This window comes from Camarhynchus parvulus, chromosome 2 (genome assembly GCF_901933205.1).
Source record: "Camarhynchus parvulus chromosome 2, STF_HiC, whole genome shotgun sequence".
NCBI classification, from domain to species: domain Eukaryota; kingdom Metazoa; phylum Chordata; class Aves; order Passeriformes; family Thraupidae; genus Camarhynchus; species Camarhynchus parvulus.
In genome coordinates, this window is record NC_044572.1 from 82,984,453 (window position 1) to 83,005,253 (window position 20,801).

Genomic DNA, 20,801 nt, shown 5'->3' on the forward strand with positions numbered 1-20,801 from the left:
CCAAATTCTCCATTCAGTTTCCGTGGTGATACCATTTTTTCACTTAATTTCAAACTCTTACTAAAAAAAAAAAAATAAAGGGCTGGATGAATCTGAGCCTTTCCTCTGGTTGAATTGAGGCAAGAGAATGTGGGGACAATCTAGGCGGAGAAACACTAAAGAAAAGGGGAGCTCCCTGTCCTTCTTGCAGTCCTTCAAAAAAGAAAGGAGCTTGCAGGCTGTGCCATGACAGGACATGTCAGGGTGTAACCTGGGCAACGTGTGCATCTCTAGACACAGGCTGTGTCTGCACTAGCAAACAGCATGGGAGAGTAAGAGCAGCCATATAGATGAAAATACTTGTTGCTGAGAAGGCCATGTCTTTACCAGACACATTTCAGGGTTTTTCTTTTAACTTGGGATGAGCTAACCATTATTACTACTAAAAGCATGAACAGAAGTTTACTATATAGAAGGGTCATACCTGTAACTAGACTTCATTATAAATGGGTTTACAGGAAAATCTATTAATTTCTTATCTAAATTCATCTGGGGTTAAATTGAGCTCCTACCAATAGTTCAACAGCACCTGGATGACAGTTTAAGAGCAGACACAAGTCTCATTAACATGAGAAAGGAATGAATACCAGCCTAGGCTTCCCACTGTAGGTAGCTGAACTCCCCCTCCATTTTTAGTTTGAGTTGTGACTGAGCCATCAGGGTCTTTGTAATTTTTTTTTCTGTCAAAGTGAAGGTGACATCTTATCTTGTAGCTGTTTTTATAGCTTTTACTCAGAAGTTTAGCAATGAATAAAACTTAGAAACTTTAGTTCTATATAGTGCCAGCACCCAGAACCTTTGCATTGTGAAACCCAGAGGATGTTATTGTCCAAAAATCCAGTTTTGAATCCCTTACATTGAAAAGTAAGTACTCATATAACTTATCACACTAAAAGGGTGTTGGGAAGAAGGGCTTTGCACCCAGGGCCTTCAGTCAACACTAAGAACAAGCAGAAGGAGAGATGCACTGAAATTTGCCTTGCAGCAGCCAGCCAAGGAAGGAGTATTTGCTACTCTGGGGAATATCTACAGCATCACACTTATGAGTGACTGAATCTTTTCCTGTGATAGCATTTTCAACCTCTGATGTCTAGCGCACCAAGAATTCATCAGCCTCTGATGTCTAGCACACCAAGAAAACTTTAAAGGCAGAAGAAGGATAATCACAATCAACAGAGGTGATCTTATTTATCACAGAGTGCAACTGAGTACCTTAATTTTGAATATATAAGCTTCCCTAATGAGGAAATGGAACATTACCAGTACTCCATCATTGCTGAAATGTATATAACTCACATATTGATCCTAGATGGTGATTTCTACTGCACTTCTAAACTGTTAGTTGTGAGCACTTTCCTGGCTTGAGATATTTTACGTTAGACTTGACATACAGAGCACAGCATACTGGTTTGCTAAACTCCATTTCTAGGTCTAATTTCTTTCAGTAAATGGCAAATATTTAACAAAAAAAGGAGCCTTTAAAGTCATGTCAGGTTTTGATTTCATTTTTATTTGTGGCACTAACAGATATCAATATTTTATAATATATAATATATAGTCACATTAAATGCAGATGGCTAAATATTCTCGTGCTTTCAATAGTCCATAGCTATACATTTTAAATTCCAGCTTAAAGAAAAAATCTGCCACTGCTGTAGTCTGTGATTATAAAAATGTAAATGTACAAACTTCATCTTCTTCAGTTTCATTACAATATAGGAAATGTGAAAAAGCATTTTCATTTGTCCTTTTTAAGTTAATCAATTTAACGAAATATTTTCAAAATATGTACAACAACAACTACCAAAGTAGTTAACATTTGAAAAAGATGCTGCTATAAATACTTGTGAGACAACATACAACAGCCATATGCATTAGAAACCAAGGGCCAACTTATGCATGACCTGAACAATAGACCACAAAAGTTCTGGTTACTGACATAAACCAGCTCCGCTTCATTTCACAGTGCAGAATGAATTCTACATCTTCGACCTCTATACTCTGAATCATATTTATAACCTTCACAGTCTGTTGCAAATAGAGATCCTTTAAGGTGGCTCAATATTTTTGAAGTTCCATGTTTGTTACCAGGGTTCAGCATATCTCTGCACATTAGCATTCTATACATCATACCCCATAAGTAACTTTTCAATAGACACTGTCTCACATTCATTATTGATTGCCTGCTTTCTCAGAGCTCCAGCAGAGATACAAAGTTAATTTAATTTTAAAAACCAGTGACCCCAACACATGACAATTTAGGTATCATAACTTTTTTCTTGTGATTGTTTTTTATAGATCTTTACTCTGGTTTTCACCCTAATCACTTACAGCCCTTCTTGAAATCAAAAAAGAAGCAAGTGAATAGTTTGAAATAGTTATATATTTTAACAGCTGGAAATGAGTATTACTTTTCAGATAGCTAGCAAAGTTTTTAGTTTTGCCCATAAACACAATTAAGTATTAACACAGGACTGCACAGTGTTTATATTCTTATTAACCTGCCAACAAGAATAGTTTATTGGCAACCTTAAATATTCAGAGGCAAAACACAATTCCTTGGCACAGAAGCTTTACAGCAGAGCAACATATTTTCCCCTTAGAACCATTATGCAGGAACACACAGAAAATTAACTACAACTTATTTTGGCTTGTAGTCAAGAGAATAAACTAAACTTCTTGATGTTTTTTGCCACTTCAGACTTTGAATGATGATTATGGGTGCATACGGGGTTAGATTTTCCAGTTACCTATTCTTTTTACATGATTCAAACGAGCAGAGGGACCTGTAACAAAGAAAAGCACATGATCGTTCAAGATATTTTTAAACCTCCAACTGTTGACATTGTTAACCAAACATTCTCCCATGGGGCTGTTTTCAAGCTTGGTTTCTTCATCTGCTCCTTGAGACTACTTAAGCTTATGTGCTTTTTTCCTAGCTATATCACTTGATTTAATGAAAAGTGCTATCTTTCCCTAAAAACCCACACCTCACACATCCTTAGGTATTATGTTTGCAATTGTGTTATTTCTGGATTATAGGTGATGCATGTTTCTGTGAAATTCCTTCATTTTGTGGAATGAACAGAAGGCCCGGCTGCAAATATGCAACATCTTTTGCAGATGCATCTTTTGCATCTGTTGCATCTGATGCAACATCAACAGTCAAAATCTGTTTTGTATTGGTGAGCTGTCAGTGGCCATGAAAATGAATTGATGAGTACTTTGCTTTCTGATTGAATGAAGGAAACTCCCAGTGGCTTTGATTCAGGAAAACACACAAATGCTTATCTTCCTTCCCAGTCCTCGGGTCATCTAAGCATATTCGTTATTTTAAATACATATGCTAAGGTGTTCTTCCAGATTCAAAGTTACTGAGCTTTGATTCTATCAGAGAGATATACATTAAGGTCACCACAAAAGCTGAACAGGAATAATGCATTTGATCAAGTCTAAGTTTTCCATTTTGACCCCTACTATTGAGGAAAAAAATAGGTCATGGTATAAATTATTAGCAAGGTGAAGAGTTCAAATTATGTTTTATCTTCCAATTCAAACAGAGTAACAGCATGCAAATGCCTGCCTCTCACTGTGCATGGGAACTAGAATCACTTTATAAGCTCATTTGACTACCTGTATATCAAGCTTGGTCAACCTTATCATTGGGGCTCCTGCCTCATTTCCAGCACAGCAAAGCATACATCAACCGTGGCTTTGAGTCTGTAATTTTTTCATTGCACCCACAGATACTGATAATAAGAAGCAGTATTTGTTCATTCACAATTATACTTCTCTGCTTATGTGAGAAGAATAGTCCACTGCTTGACATAAAGGTATGGAACTAGGCCATGCTTCCTAGAAGACACTCAAGATGATATAATTCCAATCGACGCGTTACTTGTTGACAACCAACTCCAAATTCGCCCAGAGAACACAGGGACTGCTTGCAATTGGTGCAGTAATTATCTTACCTGGCTCCTTTGATTGCCAACAGAATGATACACTGCACGTATCAAGAGCTGACGTGACCTAATGCTGATGCCAAACATCACCATGAATGCTTGTGGGAACTGTGATGGAGCCAAATTAGTTTTTAAAAATCTCAGTGAACAAACAGAAAAGGCTACTTCGGTGCAACTCCAATCTTCATTGGAAAAGACACGGAATCTGCAGAATCTCCCTTGCACATGCCACTAAAAAGTGGTCTGAAGCAATCACTTTACCAAGAGCAACAGCCTATTCTTCAGAGATACAACTTGCTTTCCCCACCATGTGCAGACAAATTCCTCTGCGATATTTCTACCAAATCTCTGAGCACAACTCTACCTAAAATGAATTATGGCATATAAGCTAAAGCAACTTTTATAGCTTCCCTTTGTTGAGTAAGATTTTTAATCCTGCATGGACTTGTGCTGCAACTACACCTACAGCTAGACATCTAATGGGTTATTTGCATGTGTAGTTATGGTTTTTTTCCACAAATAGTCATGGTAAATCCCAAGGCAAGTTACATAAGCACAAAAATACACATCCATTGATACAGAGAATTTCAGACATCTAGCTGCATTATTTTGCATTTTATGAGATGGCAAATAGGAAGTGGAAAACTGCACATAGAGATCTTAACTATATGATACTGTTTGACACAATTTAAGGAAAACACAAGTTCACTTTTAAAATCAGAACGTTAAATGGTACAGCTCTATGACCTGAGTTCTGTCTACCAGAATGAGTCAAAATTTGGTCTCAGATGAGCTATTTTACTTCCTAGATCAGCTGATTCTCCTTTGCTCGTGTGGCAGACCCCATGGCTGGGACAGCCTCCTTGCTAGTGAGACATGTTCATTTCTCATAAGTAACCACCAAAGGCACCAGGGAACCCATCCTGGCTGATAGCTTTACTTGATGCCACCTCCATGACTTGCTGTTATACTTTGGATGTGTTGAACACCTGTCAGGTTCCTTGACAGATCATTTCAAAAACTGAAGGGTTACTTCCTTGCATACTGTCAGGTCTTCTCCAGGTTGCTAAATTCATCCCATTCCTGTAACACATCTGTGTCTCCCTTTCTTTTGGGTAGGATCTGTAGTGTAACCGCTTCCTGGCAGGTCTCTGAACTGCCCTGCACTAGGGATGAACCATTTGACTGAGCAGGCTCAAGGTGGGCTTGGCACCTGCAAGAATTTTCCTTCAGGAGTCTGTGGACAGCAACAGTGCAATTGAAAGCTATTTCTTCAAAACAAAGAGTGATTTATTTGCCCAAACAGACACAGTACGCCAAAAAACGGATTAAGGAAGAGAGAGGAGAGCTATGCAAATGCTATCTTACCTATACTTGGCATTTCCCTTAAGCATCTATTTCTGCTCTGGTTTCTTTTGGCTGACCCAATTAGAGACTGTGCTGTGCAGACCCCGACTCTCAACTAAGCAAGGTCAGCCTGCAGCAACTTCTCTCCTCATTTCCTGCACAGTGAATTTTTTAACCTTAAAGTTCATGACTTTAGCAAACAGCTGTGTAATCAGGGGAGGAGTGGAGGAGCTGCCTTTTCACAGATAATACTTGAGCTCAAATGTTTGTTGGGATGCTCCTTATCTAGGTAATTGGTTGCTTTTTACATTTGCTTCCCATGACAGCTATGTTTGATCTACTTCCATTGCAACTAACCCTACATAAATAAGCACCGAGTCACGCATAATTATGCAACACAGATTCTTCCCAGCTCTCTACAATACTAGCTAAATAAACGACTTTGCTGTCAGCAACACAGATTTGTCCCAGTTCTCCACAATATTAGCTAAATAAATGACTTTGCTGTCAGAAGTCTTTGTCCCAGAAGACTTTGAGAAGACAATGGAAGAGAAACAGATGCCATTACTGAACTGAACTACCTACTCTGCTGCCTAGTTGCTGCAACCAAAATCTTCCAGGAAGCAAAGCCAAAAACAGTGCTGTGCTCACATCTCCAAATCACAACATCATAGAACTTTGACAGAGGAGGCAAAACAAAGAAAAAATTTGCTTCAGCCCTGGCACAAAGCAACCTGTCAGCCACTGCCTACAAAAAACTCAGTGTTCCTTAGACACGGGTAAAGAAAGAAAACCTTGATATTCAGCTATTATGTGTTCACTGTCCTCTATGGATTCAACTTTTGCTCTCACCAAGTTGTCCAATTGCAGGGAAGAATCAGAATTTGGCTCTCAATATAAAGCATAAAACTAGAAGAGATATTAAACCACACTTGGTAGAAAGCCTTTTCAGAAATCTGACAACATTTTTACTTTAATCAGTTATCAAGGGCATGAGATCTCAGACGTCAAAGTGTCATGATGACTTTGGCACACATAAGACCAGCTTGCATATCCAGTATCTGGAAGGACAGCACAGTAATAAAAAAATAATACTCTGTCTTGGACAAAACACTGCTCTCTTTTATTTTCATAAGAGACCTATATAATGAAATGTACTCTTCTGTTGTGTCAATGTCAAAAGTAGCAAAAATTATTCTGTCTTGGAAATGAGACAAGACAGGCACAGTATTTAGCAGAATATATCAGTCTATCTGGTGTACTTTCATGACCTGCACTGGTTATCCAAGTGTTTTGAAATAAATCCCCAAAGATATGATAAAGACTTGTTTTCATGAGTAGGGCTATGGATTCCCTCAGAGACTTCTGCAAGAGCAAAGCAGTTGGAAGAACAAGAAATATGGAAGTATCTAGAAAACAACTGCATGAAGTGCCCTTTAATGTCCAAGTCCCATTTTTTTCTGTCAATTGGTCAAGTGGGGAAATAAAGGCCTGACTTCTTCATAATTTGCAGTCTTAGAATCACAGAATTTCTCAAATTGGAAGGCACCCATAAGGATCACTGAGTCCAACTCCCTGCTCCTCCCAGGAATGCCTAAAACTAAACCATATGACTAGGAGCATCATCCAGCTGCTCCTTGATCTCTGTCAGGCTGGTGCTGTGACCACTTCCCTGGGAAGCCTTTTCCAGTGCCCAACCACGCTCTGGGGAAAGAACCTTTTCCTGAAGAAACTTCCCCTGACACAGCTGCATTCCATTCCCTTGGGATCTATTGCTGGCCACCACAGAGAGGAGACTGTGCCTGCCCCTCAGCTGCCCTCCTCAAGGAAAGCACTGACTGCAATGGGGTTGCTCCTCAGCCTTCTCCAAGTTGAACAAACCAAGTGTGAACTCGGCTGCTCCTCATAATTGTATGCATAACATAGATGTAATTTTTCACATGAAAAATTAACTGCACATCCAGGTTCCTGATGTACTCAGATCACACTGATGCAAATTTCCCTGAAACACTGCTGTATTTTGTGCCATTTCTCTGATTCTGTGGAATTTCTAGTTTATCAGAAACCAGATTTTTTTTTGACAACTTCTGAATATTAAAATTTGAGTGCATTTTAAAATTATTTAAATGAGGACAAGTGAGCAAGCTTTAAGTCTATTTACACATTTATGGTTGGCATCAGCTAACTCATGTGTTGGGAAAACTATATCTGCTTTTCTACACTCCCTTAAGTCCCTGGATCAAAGTCTGTTCTTGGACACTGCAGTGCAATATTGGGATGCCTCCACTCAGGACAATTGATCTGCTTCTCTTTACCAAGAAACACAGTATAACTTGAGATTGGGAAGAACAAAATTTGATCAAAGAGATAAGTAAAGTTACTCCAAAAATCACACACAGGCAACTGAGCATTTAGTCATCTGGGAGCTGACCGATTCACATCTAACCACAAAAGTGAAACACACACAATTCAATTAATAAAGTTCAGGCAGACATTAAATTGACCTCACAGTTTCACTGACAGCTCTCAGCACATGTGATCAAGGTTTAAGTGCTGGGAATCAAGGTCTAGGACACACTGCAGAAGTTAGGAGAGAATATTTATTTATAAATTTGCTTCAGGGTCTTATATATGATCTTTCTTAGGCTCACCTTGTCTAAAGGACATACAGTATTATCACAGATAATACAGAATGAAAAGGTCATGAAAATGAAATTATAGTCATGCTCTTGATGGTCTCTTTAATAAAACACATTGTCTGTTCACATGGTTGCATATATGCATGGGTGTGTTTCATTAGCTGTTCAAAGGTTTCAAATACATTCCTGATCTTTGATTCAGTTAGAGGAAATAGTGCATGTACCTCCTTCTGATGGAAGAAAGAAATGTCTGCCTAGAACAGCTTAAAAATAGTTCTGAAAACAAAGCAAGCATAGGTTGCTTCATCCACTGTAAAATATAGAAGTACATTTACCTTTCTTAACTTTGCTGCTCCAGCACCAGAGCGAATGGCCTCCAACAGGGCTTGTCTTGCTTCCATTGGATTACCTGAAGCTGTGGCAGAGGATTTAGGAGTGGCTGCTGACAGCTGCATGGGAGGTGGTGGTGGTGGTGGCTGGGCAGGGGCAGGTGGGATACACAGCTGCTCTTCCTGAAGGTCTTCTGCCTTCTGCAAGGACCGTTCTGCGTCCCTAAAACGCTGCAGCTCTTGGGAGGCCAATGAGGAGATCTGCTCATCATGCAGTTGAAAGAAGGTGGTTAATATCAAGCATGGCTAAACTGTAATTATTTGACATTAGATTCACTTTCAGTACCCCAATTTCACTTTTCTTGGATGATGTAAAACCCATAGAACTTTTGTTTGCTCATGGGGTTGAACATCTGTTACTATTCACTCACATCACTCAGCTGGGCTGATTACCAGCATTGAGGACTTGGCATTGAATCTGTCTCAGAAACTCAATCTTTATTTACTGTGAGCTTCAGCATCCTGTAACTCTTCTTGGCATGTAAGGTAAGAGAGAAAGTTGGACTTGGTATTAATTTGGAAACAACCACAAGGGTTTTGGAATCAGGAAGATATATTAAGGCTGCAGTAGCCACCCAGGAATATGATTACTTTTTGCAGTCTGGGCTGCACAGAAATATTCTCAGATGACAGGGAAGCTCTTCCAGATCTGAGCTCTCAGACATAGCTTCACTGAAAAAAAAGCCATTAAACCTAAAGTTTCCAGCCATACTTAAAAAAAAAAAACAGAGAGAGCTACGTGAAAGCACTGAGGACAAAATCAATTGATAATTCTTCCAAGTTTCTATGGAATTTCAGAAACTAAAATTTCTGCACAAATTACCAGCTTGGAAACTCATCCTACTTTAAATGCATGCAGGCGAAAAAGACAGTCTTTCAGACTAAGCCAGCTTTTCCATCAACCGTGTCAAGAGATACTTTTTTCCATTAATACTAGTAACAATCATGATGAATTGTTAGAAACTACGATGATTCAGCAATTATTAAGAAATTCAGTACTATGGGGCAAATAGGTTTCCAAGTAGATCCATTAAAATTCATTTCTCAGACAAACTGCAGCATAGCTTCTGTGGTGAAAAATTAAAGCATTCATCTCCCCTAAAATAATCCACAGAGAGCTCCTGTATTATATTCCTTCCCTATACATATATTTACACACAATGTATATATGAGCATCATGTCATGTTAGATAAAAGGAAAACATTTGAGACAACATGAAAGGGACACCACATCTGTACAGTGCCCTGTACACACACAAACACACTGATTTAACTAGCACAGGCGACATGGTGTGAAAAGCATATGGTTTCTAGGGGTGTTCCTTTAAAATCATGGCAAAAACTTCTCTGCCAGAGGAGAGGATTCCAAAAACTCTCAGTGATGACTTCATTGTCAAGCCTCTTTTACATAAATTGCTATTTATTCCTAATGAATGCAGAATGCAGTTAAGTACGTGTGAAGATTGCTGCTGCTTAGCACATCCCGCTCACAGGCTCAGAGGAAGCTGTGCCCTACCTGCAGCAAGGGCAGTAGGATATTTGAGGGGTGAAGTAATTCCCTAACACAGGCAAGAGAATTTTTCTATCTCATGCCAGCTATCTGGATATGTGCTAATGGACTGAGTCATTGCACGAAGGAAAGGGGAACCTCCTTGCCAAGGACACATCTTTGGCCGGATTAGTCAACTGAGTGAAAACTAAGGCTAGAACAATGCAGGTTTTGGCTATTAGAAATAAGAGATGCTTTAATGGTTAGATAAATCTTCCAGAGAGAAGGAATCATCCCGCTGTGGTGAATGTTGATGAAACATGAACATCAATTACTTGCATACAACTTGCACCATGTTAGCAGATACACAGCACATAGGAAAAAGCCCTAGTGCATTTTCAGGAAGCTGGAATTGGATATATAGGGTAGGTAATGCAAATATATAAATCCAACTGCAAACTCCTAAACTACAGCTTCTCTGTGCAGAGAAGCTGTGGATGCCCCATCCCTGCTGGTATTTGAGGGCTGGTTGGATGGGGCCTTGAGCATCCTGGTCTAATGGGAGAAACCCCTGCTCAAGGCAGAGGGGGTGGAACTAGATAATGCCTAAGTCCTTTCCAACCAAAACCATCCTAAAAAAAGACCCCACCTAAATGTGAAAATGATGAACATTTGATGCCTTCTATGTACACTCGCTGTAATTGGTTTGGATTTCTACATGCTTCTTCCTAAGCTAAAAGCACACTATTTGAAAGACCTTCAAATTTTATAGCAGAGAATAGGGTTGAACCTGCTGTGCTGTCTGCCTAAGTCAGATCTGGTCTTCTGTCATACAGTTACCCCCTCAATTTCTCTCTTTGCAGCACAATGTTTAATTTGTGGGATATTTGGGTTTATTCAAAACACTCAGAAGGAATAGAATGACCTTCAAAGATCACTTACCATCCTCATTCCTTACCTTTTTTAGCTTTGAGGTGCCACTGTGGCCTCTAATTGCTGCTAGTAGGGCTGAGCGCTCATTCTCTGGCTCAGTGTATGAGGGTTTCCCGTGATTGCCATTTAACGCACCATTTGAAACCTAGAATGTGAAGGGAATAAACCTCACATTGTTATTAGATATTTACTTAGAGATATCTTGGAAACACTTTTTGGCACTTGTACCAGAATGCAAACTATGAAGACTAATCAGTTTGTCTTTTTTTGGGCCTGCTTGTAAAACCTTATTCACACTGAACAGTAAGGGTATGTGTAGATAGTAATGCTGTACTTGGAGATGCAGTCCATATCCCCTGAGCATGAAGTCAGTGGCATACTATACCCTAGTAAAACAAAATGCAATTTTCTTTCACTGCAGATATTTACAAGTTTTCTCCATGCTGTGTGTTCCTGTTTTTACATAACACACTGAAACGAGGGTTTGGCTCTTAGACTAACCTCAATTACCTCTCCTTTATCTGAATCTATGCACCCTCTGCCTACCCAGCTAGTGCAGCAGCCATGATATTGAATAATATACAGGATGTGCAGAATAAGCAGCAGCTTGGTCTGCATTTTGCTATTATAATTTTTTCAAATGCCTTGCGTTCTCCGGCTCATCAGCAACTGTACAAGTTACCAAACCTCTGGTGCCTGACAGGGTGAATATAGGGCTCTGCAGTCTGATCAGGTTAAAAAAGGTTTACACTTTACCTTTCTGAGTTTCTCCTTTCCCCCAGCTGTTTGAATGGCTTCCATTAGGGCACTGTGCAATGATGTGTCCTTTGGAACTGGCTTTTGGATGACAGGTTTGAACTTCTTCTTTGGTCCGAAAATATTGGTCTGCACATTAACATCCAGTTCACCAACAGTATTAACATCTGAATCATCAGGTTTCTCCTCCTGTTCTGACTCTGCATTTGCTGCTGCACCATTTAGCGCAGGTGAAGCTTTAAGTGAACTAACTTGTACACCATTAGTGGGACGCCATTTAGTGGCTCGTGAAGATGAGCTGAAAGAGGATGGGACTCCTTGAAGATCAGGAGACTTGAGGGATGAGGTTGAATTAGTATGGGTCAAAGTCTCACACTTCTGGTCAAACACAGTCTTTTTCTCTGCTACACTTTGCTTGCTGTTTAAACCATGATCATCTTCTGCACTGTTGTTATCCTTTGAAGAGGATTTAGTAAGTGGGACACTGGCATTCTTTTTATAGAAACTCACAGGAGTTGCTTGATTTGGTGCCCTGATATTAACTACTTTGTTTTCCATGCCAGAATTATCACCAGGTGTAAACCTGTGGGATGCTTTCTGACTGCAAGCAAAAATACTTGAAAGGGTTTCTCTTGTTTCTGATGACTCTGTTTCCACAGGGCTATATTTGGCCACAATAATACATCTTTTTGGTGAAACTTCCACTTCATTTTTAACCTCTCCTGCCCCTTGCTTGTTTTCATCTTTCTCATTATATTCCATAGTGTCAGATTTAAAGGTAGTTGCATTGATGTGTCTTGCAATGGCAGAGGCAACATACTGACTTGAAGTTCTCCTGTGTGGCTTTACGAACGGGAGTTCCAGCTTGTCCTTACTAACAGCTGGGGCTGCTAATTGTGTTACCTGGGTCTGGGTAACTGAAAGAGCTGGTTTGGTCCTCTCATTCTCAGATTGTCTTTCAGCTACCTGGGTAGTAACAGTTAATGGTGCTGCAGGTTTTGGAGCTGAAAGACAGACAGGTTTGTGTTCATGTTTTATAGTAAAGGGCTTAGAATTTGCGGTGACTATTGACTTTTTAGGAAAATGCTCAGCAGAGTCATCACTTTGCTTTTCCATAGAACTTGACCTCCAGAATGCCTTCACTCTTCCAATATGAATTTCCTCACTTTCATCAGAAGAAAAACCTTGTACAAGCTTACTAACACTGGTGTTTGGGCCTATAAGATTGCCCAGTTCATCTATCTTAATGGCACCAGTGGAGACTGAAACTCCTCTATCAAAATGTCTTACTTCTGGTTTGGGAGGGACAACTTTAAATGTTGTCATGCCCATTTTAGGTTCGTAGCTTGATCCTGAATTCTGGGCACGATGACACCATGCGGGTGTTGATGGGACTTCTACTTCTGTTTTTTTGCTGGTGGCCATTTGATTTCTAACTCTGATTTACTTTTTTTCAGAGATCTCTCCCTGCTACTACATTCATTAACTGGATTTAGCTTGTCTTTTGCTGTACTGATTTCAGCCATGGCTTTGGAGTGAGATGGACTCAGCTTGGATTTACATTCCTCAGACTTCACACCATGTTTAGGAGAGAGTTCCAGTCTTAAGCTCTTTTCATTTTTTTTTCAAAGGAGGATGTGAGAGATTCAAACATATCTCTCCTCTGTTCCACAGGCAAGTGAATGAATTCATTTTCAGATGGTTGCTGATATATTAGGTCCTTGTATACAGCTCCACCATCTGTGTGTCCCTTATCAAAGGAACCTGCATTGTTGTTTTTATTTGTGAAGTTTCTTGCATTAACAGAGTCCGCTGAGACATTCTGTGAAACCTCAATCTCCACCTCTTGATTTTCATATGAGTAAGAGGTGCTAATTTCTGGAGCATCATCTATGATTGTTACTGGAACAGAAATGGAAACATCTTGGGTGGCCTCAACTTTTCTTATGTGTGGGTTCAAGGCTTCACTGGCGTAGTCAGAGTCAGAGTTACTGACACCATCCACTGCTGTAAAATACACATACAATGTTACATATAGGCAGTATTTAGGCAATATGACTATAAATTACACAAACAGCCAGCGCAAGTTTATGCAAACCATGTATTTTAGGTACACATTAAGTAACAGACTTTTTTTTATGCCTGTATTACAAAAAAAGGAGACGTCCAGGTCCTTCTTATTGTTGGGTTGCTGATTAGCATCGGCAAAATATTCCTGCAGTTCTGCTTCAGCCAGTGGGAAACACATAAATGCAGCTGAAAGCAGAATTTCATCTATTGTTCATACCTTATCTTTGACTAACTTATCTAAGTGATAAACATTTCACCACATGACTCCAAAGTAGAAACATTTCTAAGAAACAGCAAGCAACTCCAAATTATATTTCCCAGACTTGGTTTGTAATAACAGCCCAGCTGAAGGATTTCCTTGAACAAGCAAAAAAACCCCAAACAGTACTTTTATTTTTTCTCCATTCTTCTCACCCTTTATTACCAGTGACTCCAGAAGCCTCATTGTGCAAGAGGGCTACATATCCTCTCAAATTTGCTGGTATAAATCAAAGGTTACAACACAAGCTAAGGAATGGCTGTGTCTTAGAACTCACAAGAAATCAAATCACACTCGATTCCATTGCAGAAGTATGAAAATGAAGATGGGAAGTTAAAAAAAAATCAATGTCATTTGTTGACAAACCAATAATAGAGAAGTTTTTTTTTTTTCACAGTAGGAAAAAGAGGAGCTCAATATGATATTTTATCTCTTCCCACTGTATCATGTTTTCCATTTTTAACTTTTAAATGCACCTGTTACCACAGAGGAGACAATGAGTACAAAAATGCTCCATCCTTTTCCACTTCATAATAATAAAATAAACACAAAGGGATTCTTCATTAAACACAGAGCTAAATTCACAACTGATGTAGCTTCACTGAAGTCAGTGAAATTATACTAAATTTGGCCTATAAAATGTGTCCATTGACTGCTGTTCATCTCTTTTTGGTAGAAGACATTGAAACACAAGAACAATCTGACATGCAGCTTGAAAAATATTCAGTGGGAGCCTATAAAGGGTGTCTGCTCCTAAAGCAAAGGAGCCACTTTGGGAGGACCACATTCTACCTCACACTCATGAGTTGTGCCCCGTGATCTCAGTGAGAAACATACAGGATGTCTCAAGAGTACAGCTTGATTCTGCATCCACTGGCTGTGTCTCTTGTATTTTGCACTTCAGAGGTAGCACACACTTTCCTACCTTCTAAATCTTCATCCAGGTCAGCCAAAGTCTGCTGGAGCCGTGCTGTAATGAATGTGTGTACATTCTCATGCTTAGCCAAAGCTGTTGCTTCATCTTGCCTGCTAAAGGAAAGAGAAAAAAATCATTGAGTGTATCCCCTTTCTTTCACTTTGCACTGTTGCTGTGAAACACACTATAATTTCAGCCCCTTTGCTCCCACTGGGGTTCTCAAACTCATTCCCCAAAGTATGAAAAATGTGTAGCCTTACACACAGACCACTGTACTGACACATCCACATCTAGGAAAGGTCTTGGTGGGGCTTGAGCAAGCCCAGTGTGCTGGTAATCAAAAAATTACGATTAATAAAGCCTGCAAAGAAATGGTCTGGCTTCAATGTGAAGTACACGCTTTAGCTGGACTGCAGAGACACAGCATAGGCCAGGACAAAGGTTTTGCACATCCATACAATTTTAAGGCAGACCACTAACAATCCCATGCACCCGCTGTAACAATATATGTGCACCTTAATTAAATAAAAATTGCATGGTAATGAAAAATAAGTACACTCAAAGTACTGTTAGACAATCACTTTGCATCTTGAGGTGTGGGAGGGAGTGAAAGCAGTTTCTAATGAAACATCAAGGGACCTGCTTTTGCCAGAAAACTGATGAAGATGTACAATGACCTAAGACAAGTCTGAAATCAGAATGAGTGCCAAGTGTTGATTTGGCTTATTAAAAGAAGAGAAGAAAAAGAAAATGAAACAACATAAATCCTAAAAACACCCCCTAAAATTATAAAAAGAGAAAACAACAACAAACCAGACAAAAAACCACCTGTATAGCAACCTGGTCCACAACAGTTCTCGTTTTTATTAGAGGAAAATCTTGATCAGCAGATCATTTTTATCCAAATAATTGAAACTAGAATTTCACATTGGACAATTTATTTCTTTCAGTTACCTCACCCAAATTTAAGATGTTGTGATCTGTGACACTGTATCTATGTTTTTCCCTTGTGATTAATCTATTGAAAAAGTCGCTTTCTATTCCAGCCACACTTAAACTAACTCTAACTGGGTGAAGCAGATTTGCCCTTTTCAAGATCATACCCTTAATTGCACAGATACAGTAACACATGACAGATTTTTTTGTTAGTTTACCAAACACAACCTGAAAAATGCCATTTTTCTTCTTCCCTTTAAGATAATAATCTGAATAAAAATGCAGGCATATTTCCTGACATTGATTTAAATTTTGTCCAACAACGTAGCATAATTTTTTGTTACTTTGTTGTTTGATTTTCAGTTGCTCATACCAGCAGCAACTGAAAGGACATATTGAAGCATCAGTTATTTGATTTTATTTTACTTCATCATTTATTTAGAATTCACTTCTCCTTTATGTCTTTTGTAGTAGTTCCTGCAGCCTGATCCTTCTACTTTTACCTAAACTGCCTTGCACTTACAAAGCTGATGTCAATGTATGCGGTATCAATGAAAACAACAACATACACCTCCAAGGAAGCCTTCCAAAACTGTCATGCACACATTGTTGTGTATCTAAATACACAGATGGGATTAATTCAAGACAACAAGGCTTGATATATGACTAAGAGGTTTCCTCAACTGGAATCAAAGACAGAAATTAGAATTGGTTGTTTTAAATACAGACAAGGATACAGGATGCTCTGTGACTGGAATAAAATTTCTTCCAACATCTGCCACTGACCTGAGCTTTGACAGCCCTGAACATCCCCACAAGCCAGGGTGATCTTATGATGCTCAGGCTCAGCATCCACACTGCAATATTCATACTGAACTGAGTTTTCCCCCTGAAGGATTAAGAGGATGGTGGAGCAAATCAGTTAAAGCCTCCAATGCAGGCACCTGGCGCTGTAGGACTGCAGTCCCTCTGTATCCTGAGGCGCACACACACACACACATGCATCCATAAATCAATGAGATTACTCATCTGAGCAATCTGACAAAAAGATTTACACCTATTGCAGCATTAGAATTGGGAGAGAAGACTGGCAAACAAAACTCTCAATGTGAAGATGTCAGAAAGAAGGAACTAACTGAATTTCATATTGTTCTTGCAGTGGGAAGTTTCATAAAATTAATAAAAAATACTCTACTTTGAGTGCATTTTAAAACAATTTATTTGCAAACTCAGAGAGAGCATTTACAATGGGAGAACCATTCAAATTGTGCACCAGCTAAGCAACAAGTCTATCCATCACGGCAAGCAAATATACTTTCTTCTTTACAAAGCTGGTCTTGCAGAATAGTTGCACACAGCTGGAGGCAAGTAAGTGACACACACTGAGACATTCTCTGACCTACTGTGGAGAAGGTGTTTCCAAAGCCCTGGAAAAAAAATCTGTAAACTCATGAGACCTAATTTCATGAAGACTATGCCAGCTCACCACCCTTTTGCTACCTGATTATATTTTCCTGTCTATTGCCTGACTCCTTTACAATGCAGCCAAAATCTGTATTACTAAGGCTGTCCATGCTGGAATTTCTACAGGAAAAAATAGGCTTGAGAATTTTACTGGAAATTTCTCTAGAAAAACATATTTGGGATGGGAGCAAGCATTCCTGGGCTTCAAATATGGAGCACAGGTGCATTGCACTGCACCGACCAGTTCTTTTCTTATGTCTATCAGTGGGAATCTTTCAATTTTCATAGCAAAATGATCCTCTCCTTGCTGGGCACAACAGTCAGCAGTGGTCTCTTTCATTATCCTCTGAGCACTTATGCAGTGACTATACATAATTTGCCTCTCAATCTCTGCTACAATCTCTTTATTTAGACAACTGCGATAATATTATCCAATTCACAGCATTTTTCTAAAGGAAAGAGAACAATGCATTGAAAATGAAAGGATTCTTATTTGCTGCTACAGAGGGAGCTTCAGAAAAAGCAGATATTGTCTTTTGCATTTCTAAATCTCTAGAAGAGCTACTGTTCGATGCATCTCCAAACTCACCTACAAAGCAAGCCAGAAGGTACAGATTAATCACAAGGGCTTTTCTTAAAATTCTTACCACTGGGAATTTAGAATGGGCTATGTGTTTTGTGAGGTGAAGGTCTGGTAGTTTCCAGTAGCTCACATGACTTACAAATGTGCCTAAGAAGACTCTTTCTCACAGGAAAAGGAAAACAAAAGGGCCTTAATTTTTTTTTCCATAGCCTTCTTCCCTTCTACACTTTTCTTTTGTTGACAGCTGTTCTGGCCAGAAGCCAAAAAAAATATTACTTATTTTGATACCATGTTTTACATTCTGGATAAACATTACCAGTGGTATTTTCTCATACATGCTTTTTTTTTTTTTTCTGACTTAGGGGAGAACTTGATAACCTTTATGCTGCCTTCCTGGTTAAAATATGAGGTGCTAAAAATACAGCACTGGTGAGCATTTAGCCCAAGCTCAAAATGGCAAATGTGCACGGTTCCTGGAAGCCTGCGCACATATTACTTATGCAGATTAGCAGAGATTTGTGCAAGAGCACAGAACGAAGCAAAGTGACTACTAAACTACAGCATTTAATGTTCCACTGAGCTCAGGCTACAACGCCTAATTACTCCTTGGCAGTCACTTGCGCAGTTGGAGACAAAATGAAACTTACAGCAGCATTTTACCAAATTAGTGCCATGAGAGACATACATTTACGAGAAGGTTAACATTCTAAGAAAGACAGAAATTTCTCTGACAAAACTAGCTGGAAATGCTGCATAAAAATCAACCCAGACTTGTGGTAAGACAAAGTATTCACAATGAGAAAAGTTGCCATTTTATTATAGTCAAAGCAGGTTTACCTGTGGGTCCCTAAATGATAAATCTGACTCAAGTTTCTCTAAGCACTTCTTGGGAGGTTTTATGAGCCTCATGTATGGCACCAGAGGTAGAGACCACACCTCCCACCATACCTGCTTAAAGACAACACAGACCTATGTAAACTGCAGAGATGGGAGGGAGGAAGACATTCAATTACCCAAATGCAGATACTTGGTGCCATTTTAAATGCTGTAGGGTATTGAAGACATCTGTCTGGGGCTCTTAGACTTAATGTGGAAGAAGGGAAACTTGTGTCCTACCTGAATGGCAGCAGGTAAGAAGAAGCCTAGTAGCAGACATGTCTCAGGTTAACTGAATGTGATTTGCAATCTCACTCATTTTGCACAGTATTTGCTGTACTGAGAGACTTGAGAACATGGCTCCTGTGAACCTATTACTTGGTGGGGTAGGAGGACAGAGCCATTGCAAATAAGTCAGATCCATACAGGCACACTGGGCAGTACGACATGCAGGGATGTAGTGACGAATGTGAGGTACATTGAGAGCATTCAGTTTCTCACGTGAGCCTTGGGTAGCTAAGAGGGACTGACCTACATGGAAAACTGACATGGTTACTCCAGTTCCAAAGACTGGGCTTTGGAAAATTCAGGCTCCCCTCCCTGGGACAGCTGTCCCAGTCTGGTACTGGGGAATTACATTAACACATCTTTATGTATCCAAACTTTTCCTCTTTAAAATGAATCCACGATATTCACCTCTTACACAAATGCTGCAAAGAGAAATGCTTCTCCCTTGTTTATATATAAAGGTGGGTGTTAAAGAAGAGACTGGTGCTGAAGGACTTCAAGCTGTAGGAAGTATGGCTGAAGCTTTTAGAAAACAATTTGTTACTCAATCAGGCCAGAAAGATGGCATTAAGTAAACTCAGGGTTTCTATATATTCATTTTTGTGAGTGATGCAGCAAAGCACTCTTCAAAAGTGGAGGCAACTGTTTTCTGGATAAACCAATGGTTTCCACAATCTTAGAGACCATTTTTGCATTCTTTCTACTTCTTAGGCTAGGTAATTCTTTTCCATTTCTATTCAAGGAAGTAATATAACTGCAGCAGGAGAGCAGCTGGAATAAGTCCTGGACACTCTAGTCACCTAACCTGACTCTAGTCATTACCTGACCAGTGATATTTTCTGTTTCTACTGCCTCCTGAGAACTTGAGAATGAATTTTTCACCAAAGCCTGTTAAAATTCAAAAGTTGTAGACTGAACAATTCAGGACTGGTTAGATAGCAAAGTCATCACTTGTGTTTGATGCAAGATTTCCGAAATTGGCAGGCAATAGGAAAGAGAAAAAACACATGGTCATATTCTGTTGAATACTAGATAACCTACTTTTTTACATTCTTAGACAGGCAATTAAAAAAAAAAAGCTGCACATATTTTTGAGAGCAAGGTACAAGTATCACTTCCTTTCCATTTTCAGTTTGTGTTCTGTTTCTAGTTCTGTGGCACTACATCAAACAAAGGTCTTTGCACTGCATTTATATCTGTGCTGTATAAGTCATCAGAGATTGAATTTAACTATTTTTTAATCCTGTAACACAGAGGACAAGTAGTGTCTTCAGATATGCTGCCACCCAATTAACAGTAAGAACTGGAAAATAGAGGTGAGGAGGAAAATGAAGCAATTTTTCAAAGGCAGCTGGGTATATGGTGCTTTTACAATTTTCCTCCACGGTTACTGGTCAAGAATCTAAACAGAAAGCAAATGAGTATGCTTTTGCATAGTATCATTTTGTGTTCTAATGCTAGCAATCTCTAATTTGGTACATACCAGGATGATTTAAGCTTCCAGAGCGCCCAACATATGTCAATTCAAGGTCCTGCTGCATAAGTAGCAGCTTGTAGTTGCTGTAATGCGGATGCACCCCCACTCCCCCTCCTCTGGCAACAGCTTCTCCAAAGGAAAGCCCGTGGGCAGACAGAATTGCCAGAAATAGTCAGGAAAGGAGGCTAGCATGATTTAGATCTTAATACAGTCACATCACCTGTGTAATGCAACATTGCATGTTAAAAGATGGTACAGTCAAATAACTTCTCTTGATTTACACAGAAAAATAGAAACAGAAAAGGACCAGAGCCTTCCTCTCCTGTAAGCCAGAACCAGGCCTTTAGCAACCCAAGCTGCTCTCTAATATTTAAAATAT

General features: G+C 39.4%; 2 protein-coding genes across 2 annotated transcripts in view; both read right to left on the reverse strand.

The window, feature by feature from the left end:
* Nucleotides 1-1,449: 1,449 nt before the first annotated feature.
* On the reverse strand, nt 1,450-13,055 carry LOC115917568 (protein cordon-bleu-like). The gene is made up of 4 exons (XM_030971715.1): nt 11,554-13,055; nt 10,823-10,942; nt 8,323-8,577; nt 1,450-2,825 (listed from the first exon to the last, which is right to left on the reverse strand). Exons 1-4 carry the CDS (start codon nt 12,976-12,978, stop codon nt 2,808-2,810), a joined length of 1,818 nt encoding a protein of 605 aa, XP_030827575.1. The 5' UTR covers nt 12,979-13,055; the 3' UTR covers nt 1,450-2,807.
* Nucleotides 13,056-13,114: 59 nt separating this feature from the next.
* Nucleotides 13,115-20,801, reverse strand: part of LOC115917567 (protein cordon-bleu-like) — a 145,101-nt gene continuing 137,414 nt past the window's right edge. The window contains exons 11-12 of the mRNA XM_030971712.1: nt 14,808-14,908; nt 13,115-13,560 (exon numbers count right to left, since the gene is read on the reverse strand). Of these exons, the coding sequence (XP_030827572.1) occupies nt 13,157-13,560; nt 14,808-14,908 (505 nt within the window). The 3' untranslated portion in view covers nt 13,115-13,156. The remainder of the gene's footprint in view (nt 13,561-14,807; nt 14,909-20,801) is intronic.

What these genes read in the sequence shown, in the direction of transcription:
- LOC115917568 (XM_030971715.1), bottom strand. Translation starts at nt 12,978, where the DNA reads ATGGCCACCAGCAAAAAAACAGAAGTAGAAGTCCCATCAACACCCGCA. An exon ending in GAAAGGAGAAACTCAGAAAG is followed by an intron (nt 10,943 to 11,553) that starts GTAAAGTGTAAA and finishes TTCACATTCTAG; the next exon opens with GTTTCAAATGGTGCGTTAAA. An exon ending in GCACCTCAAAGCTAAAAAAG is followed by an intron (nt 8,578 to 10,822) that starts GTAAGGAATGAG and finishes CATGATGAGCAG; the next exon opens with ATCTCCTCATTGGCCTCCCA.